This window comes from Ictalurus punctatus, chromosome 18, assembly GCF_001660625.3.
Source record: "Ictalurus punctatus breed USDA103 chromosome 18, Coco_2.0, whole genome shotgun sequence".
In the NCBI taxonomy this organism is placed as follows: domain Eukaryota; kingdom Metazoa; phylum Chordata; class Actinopteri; order Siluriformes; family Ictaluridae; genus Ictalurus; species Ictalurus punctatus.
The window spans coordinates 15,886,399-15,892,611 of record NC_030433.2 but is presented as its reverse complement, the minus strand read 5'-3'; the positions used below and the strand labels follow the sequence as shown (position 1 = coordinate 15,892,611).

At 33.8% G+C, this 6,213-nt stretch overlaps 1 protein-coding gene across 2 annotated transcripts in view; it reads left to right on the top strand.

The window, feature by feature from the left end:
• The window catches only part of si:dkey-183i3.6 (LAT2 domain-containing protein), a 6,457-nt gene continuing 244 nt past the window's right edge, over nucleotides 1–6,213 (top strand). The window contains exons 1-13 of one of the 2 annotated variants that reach the window (XM_017493307.3): nucleotides 1–112; nucleotides 1,225–1,378; nucleotides 1,844–1,948; nucleotides 2,066–2,108; nucleotides 2,494–2,537; nucleotides 3,407–3,458; nucleotides 3,598–3,632; nucleotides 3,726–3,767; nucleotides 3,866–3,896; nucleotides 5,083–5,129; nucleotides 5,499–5,555; nucleotides 5,804–5,860; nucleotides 5,952–6,213. The exon at nucleotides 5,952–6,213 is cut by the window's right edge and continues 244 nt beyond it. In XM_017493307.3, the coding sequence (XP_017348796.1) occupies nucleotides 1,846–1,948; nucleotides 2,066–2,108; nucleotides 2,494–2,537; nucleotides 3,407–3,458; nucleotides 3,598–3,632; nucleotides 3,726–3,767; nucleotides 3,866–3,896; nucleotides 5,083–5,129; nucleotides 5,499–5,555; nucleotides 5,804–5,860; nucleotides 5,952–5,992 (552 nt within the window). In that variant the 5' untranslated portion in view covers nucleotides 1–112; nucleotides 1,225–1,378; nucleotides 1,844–1,845 and the 3' untranslated portion in view covers nucleotides 5,993–6,213. Of the gene's footprint in view, nucleotides 113–1,224; nucleotides 1,379–1,843; nucleotides 1,949–2,065; nucleotides 2,109–2,493; nucleotides 2,538–3,406; nucleotides 3,459–3,597; nucleotides 3,633–3,722; nucleotides 3,768–3,865; nucleotides 3,897–5,082; nucleotides 5,130–5,498; nucleotides 5,556–5,803; nucleotides 5,861–5,951 lie in introns of both variants that reach the window. The other variant, XM_017493306.3, reaches the window with a different exon arrangement.

Here is a 6,213-nt window from a genome sequence, read left to right as displayed (position 1 = left end):
TTCAGTTTGAAACAGGAAGTAGCACTTCTCGCCCTGTACTTTTTTTTTATCAGACCTTGAGACCTGAGACTGGAAGCAATTGCAATGGGCACACACTGACACGCTGTTTAAGGTAACTTTTAAAGATCTTGCTAAACTAATAAATACTGGAATTTTATTTATTTATTTATTTAAAGTTATTGAAAGTTGCAACTGATGGACAAAAAAAAAAAACCTTGCTGGCTTCAGCAAAAAGATTCTCTGAACACGTTGAATTTAGTCAGCTTAAGATTATAAGAAAGGTGATTAACAAGGAAAAATAGAGAAATCACATAATACAGCTTTTAATCATATTACATCCGTGTATAACACAAGGAAGACACTTGTAAAGGATGAACAGCAATGGCAATTACTAACTTCAGATGAAACCAAAAGTAATGGCATCTTGCATATTCTACTTAAATGATTATTTTACTTGCATCATGGGTGTTAGTAGCTTACATGAAAACAAACAAAAATTGGGCATAAGAGGAATTAATGCTAGTAACTAGCACGGTTATAGTGTCTTGTGTACTTTTATGTCCAAAAGTTCAATAAGCTTCTGTCGACTACAGCTCCCTCAACATTTTAGCTGAAGATAGGGTTCAAGCTATCTAATATATTACATTAGAAGGTGGAAGTGTGGAAATGGTACAAAAGAACTAAGTTGTAATTGTGATTTTATTGAAAAATCTCTGTAAATTCTATTCATTAAATAGGCACACAGAACATAACGCATACAGGATATTGTCTTATGGTTAATATTAGAACTATCTGTGATCTTTTTTCTATAGGCTTAACGCTCCAAGTGCAGTTCCTTTTAATAAAGCACTCACTTAATGTATTCTTAGGCCCAAATATTGAGATCACTCATGATACCTCTGTTTAAAATGATTCCTTATGCTACAGCGCTGCTGAATTCTCCAAACTATTTGGTCAGAAAGTATTGATCCATTTTCTACAGCAGCAGCTCTGAGAACAATGCCAGCTGTAATTCAAATCGCAGGTTTATAGTAATGCACTCATTCTAATTCATTATCGTTTCTGGAGTTACACAGGGACTTCTATAACAGACATGCCATCTAATCTAAACCTAATAACAAACAGATTTTAAAAATGTTGTGATTTAACAAAGAAAAATTTGTCATTTTTGACACCTATGACATGGTGAAGCTTTCTGTAAGCTTGTTTATTGAACATTTACAGAAGGAGTCTCCAGTGTCAGCACTTTTGAACAGTCAGTAAGTTTTCCTCCACTGGAAAGTCTTGAGAGCAGAGGGCTTTGTGCTTTCTGGTTTCTTTGTAACATGACAAGCTGTGGTTTTCTTGTCAAATAACTTCGAGAGGGAAAAAAAGGCTGGTGAGTAAATGATTGTTTATAGCTGTGATAACATAAGTGATAACAGGAAATAAATTGTTTCGCAGTTGTTGCAGGGTTTGCTGTTATTGGAAAATAATCAACTTCTGGATGGAAACAGCAGCTGCATCAAACCACCCTGGTGTTGATTATTTTCCAGTGACAGCATGTCCTATTACATTTTATTCCTTACTTAGTACATTTGACATTCTGTACTTTTTTATTTTGTCTCTGTCAAGAAAAAGAAAGTGTAGTGGTAGTGTATGTCTGACAAGTATATCTAAACGGCTTGTTTAATGTTTTGCTAAACATCACTGCTATGCTTCTGGTATTCATATGTACCTGATCAGGCCTGCTTAATGGAATATTATTTCCAAACATTTTTGTGGCTGGTGCTGTGGCTGTAAATTTGCTAGAAAATGTGATGCATCTTCTGATGGGAACAGTTACTTTTTTTTTGCTTTGAAGTTATGATTGAGGTCACAAGCCTGCAAGGTGCTGTCCTTGCCTTCCTGTCTGTCTCCACCGTGAGCTTCATCTGTGCTCTCTGCATACGCTGTAGGAAGAAAACTAGTGAGTGCCGTTCCACAAACACACTTGTTTTATGCCTCCATGAACATGGCCATGCATTATTAGTACAAAATATAAACTAGAAAAATATTGTTTTGTTTTTGTTTTGTTCTTTTGCAGTGATTGTACAGGAGAGTAACCAACTCTATGTTCCACAAATATTGTAAGATGTCTGAGATTATTTTTTTCTGGTGAATTTATTACAGCATTGTGCCATTGCCATTTCTTTGTTAACACACAATAGTCATCTCTCTTACTCAGGATGAACTCGTGTTAACACATCTGGTGTTAAGCATGTAATTGCATGTCCATCACAACCTTGAGACAGCTTTCTGATCCAGCCATGAGAATGCTTTCAATACGTTGAAAAGTTCTGGAAGTCATTTAGATAGAAAGTGTTCATTTCCCCTATGTATGGAGACTTTGGGGACACAATGTATTATAGTCTTTAATAAATAATTGATCTTTTTTGTTCTCATTTAAATGCTATATGTGTAAATGATAGAGCAAGATAAAGGTTTATATTGTTTTATTCTGGCTTTATCCAGTCACCGAGGGGGGAGCAAATTTGCTGTGACAAGGTCAAAAACAGGTAAAAAGCAGTTTTTTTTTTTTATTCCTGCCTGTGTGTTCTCACTGTTTATTGATTATTGGGGATGTTTCCCAGTTTTATAGATTAATATAATGCGTCATATTTGTGACCAGAGTAAGGCCTATACCACTGACAGTGTTACTGATTTTCCGTCAGCAAAACAGTGTGAAATGTAAAAAAAAAATAAAATATTCAGATTTAGTATTTAGTCACATTCAGCACAGTCAAAGATTTTGCTTTTTAAAATTTTTTTTTTATTTTTTATGTGCAGACGTTTAGTACAATGTGGTGAACATTATGTCCATTTAAAGATACAAGTCTGTGACTGAACCAGTGGTTTTAGAGCATCTGATATAATACCATATATAGCTACCATGTCTGATTATATCCAGTGCTAAAAGTGCCCTTCAGAAATGCAGCACATTTTGTTATGTGTCCTGACATTAAAAATTCTGTTTGAGTAACTAAGACTTAGTACAATAAAGAATAATTATGAAGCATGAACATCAAGCCAAATAATAAATTTAAGAATAAGAATAAGAACATAAATATAAATATGAATATGAATGAAACTGTAGTGGCTGCTGGTAATCATTCTGTTACTTATGGCATGCCTGGGATCATACACGTCTGTGGAAATGTATTTTTAATTTCCTTAAAGCTATGACACCAACGTTATACACCCTTTTTTATGGCGTTTCACTTTCATATTATTCTTCCTCATCTTGACATTTATGAACAAGCTACACAGAGTTACTGTGTACCAAACTGCCTTTCATGGAAGCATGAAATTAACTGAAGTCAAACTGTAAAGCGGATTGAATGCTCCATTTAACATATATCTTAAATGATTTGTTTTGCCTTTACAGTGACGAGAACTAACCAGATGAGCACAAATCCGTGTCAGAGTTCGGGGGAAATGTACTGCGAATACTTATCATATTTACCTTTTATTTCCTCATATTAATCATAATCTGATCTGATGTATTCAATGCAATTCAATTCAGTCATAATTAGCAATTAAATCACTCTACTGACGTGCAGCGTTTTATTTTTACAGAACTGTCGCACACACACCTAAGAGCCAGCTGGAGAGTAAGTACTACGGGGAGAAATTTATTTTGATTTTGTACAGTCAGAAATGATCAGCAGTAACACTGTATATTTCTCTACTTGTTTTTCCAGCAGCTGTCCAGGACCAGGGGGGCAGTTACGAGAACATTAAACAATGTAGGCTGATATTCCACCTGTCAGCTTTCTGAATATTGGCTCGTGTTATAAGTAATTGCACCCTAAATCTCTCTTTCCTTTATATCCCCCTTTAACAGCAATTCATGGCAGTATGGAACCCACCTATGTGTAAGTGATGGACTTTATTTGTTATAGGAGGTAATTGGGGGCAGTTTTAGGTCAGTGGTTAAAACACCGTGCTGGTGAATGGAAGGTTATGAAGGTTGTGAAGCCACTATGTGCCTTATTTTGGAAAAAGGCTTTTACACAATCTATAAATTAAATGAGTATATTTAAACACAGAACTAACTATATATATATATTTATTATTATAATGTTTTTTTTTGTTTTGTTTTACTCTGTTAATTAGAAATATCAGAGAAGTACACCTATATTCAAAATATTTTCACTATATATTTTTTGTAGTCAATGATGAATATGAACGTTTCTACTTATGTTCAAGAAAAAATATATAGTTAATATAGTAATATATTATAGTAATATAGTGTTTATTCATGTATGTGAATTTCGTACTGAATTGATAAAATATATTCTGGAATAAATTGAGGAATAGGCTACATTTTACGATTTAAATGATCAATAAATACTAGTCCATTAGGAATAGGATAATATTTTCATCCATTTTATTTTATTTTTTGCCTTTAACAGCTGAATGCTTGATACAGACATGAAACTTAGCGGGCTATGCTAATTACCAAATGACTGTGTTTGTGCACTTCTGCCGTATTTCAAAATGAAAACTTGAGCTTTATTTAATTGCCTTTAAATTTTTTATGCATGATTTCCCACCTTTGTTTTAATCACTAAAAGTGAACTCATTCAGGGTGACAGTAAGTGTGAAAACACAGAAACATTGTTATTTCTGAAAGAAGTGCATTTGCAAATAAATTTGACTGACAGGTGGTCATGACTGTGTAGTATACCTAACGCTCACACTACTGCATACTATAATGCATACTACTATAAGGAATAGTATGTGGAATACAGTATACATGTACGCCATTTTGGCATAATGGATGTCATTTGGCTTCAAGATGGCCACAACATCAGTGTTTTAGTCGCATATCCTTTATTATTTTTTAAGATAACAGTGTCATACAATGTCATAAACCATATGAAATTGTGTTCAAGTTATTGAACTCGACAATGTTTAAGGTGAATGTGTTCTGGTTTTGGTATGAGGTTTGTTCAATGCTAAACTGCTTGCTTGTGTTTACTGTCTGGCTAAACTATTTCTTTATTCTTTATTTCTGAAAAAGCAACTAACTCTATTCCTCCCCTGATTTGCTTTTAGAGATCCAATATCAACACCGCCACACAATAACAATGTTTTACATGATGGTGAGTAAGAACACCAGATGAACAGATGTTTATTTTCTCTTTACCACTCTTGTATGTCAATTGTATTTAAATGAGAGAAGAAAGGAAGTGTTCAGGTTGGCCCCTGTGCTGTTGAGCGAAATGTCACGAGAAACCACTGCATCTGACAGCTAGATGAAGATTAGCACACATGTTCTGCTGTTACTGCAGACTGCAGTACAAACTTTCAGGTTGTCTGAAGATAGAGTCTGTTTACCAAAAATGTTACAGGCAGGTGTCAGTGAAGACGAGGAGGTTTTCAATTGCTAATTCGATTTTCCATTGGTAAACTTTTTTTTGTGTGGACCACCTCTACTAACACTGGTATACGTAACTATGTATGTTATACAGATGACATCGGAGACTACGCAAATATTTTTCCAACGCAAGATGTTCAACATGACTCAGGTGAGACACATAGTTCTCATATATATATATATATATATATATATATATATATATATATATATATATATATATATATATATATATATATATATATATATATACACACACACACACACATATATATATATATATATATATATGTGTGTGTGTGTGTGTGTGTGTATACACAATGTGTTGTAATTATTATATGTATAATTTATTTTATCTGAAACCAATCAAAAATGTTCTTCCTGCCCATGTGGTAACAGACAGTTACGATTATGAAAACACAGAATTCCTGCAAAACAGCAAACCTGACGACGATGGTAACGAGCAGTACTGTTATTTACTGATAATCGTGATGTTGATGGATGATGATACACCAGTGTTCACTTTTTACCGTTATCTTTCTAACAGATGAGCCAGATTACGTCAACGCAGACACGGCTAACAACTAACACATAAATAAAGTTTTACACTGTTATCCAAGTTAGATTAAATAAGTATTAGAATATATTGGCATATTTAATAGCACAGAAGCAATGTAGTATCAATGAATTGAATGCTTCATGGTTTGCATGTTGGTCTTATTTGAACTTTTAGTATAACTTTTAGATCCATGTAATAAAGGCACGTCATTGTGTGTGAAGAGTAAGCAAATTTCTTTTTATGGAATGAG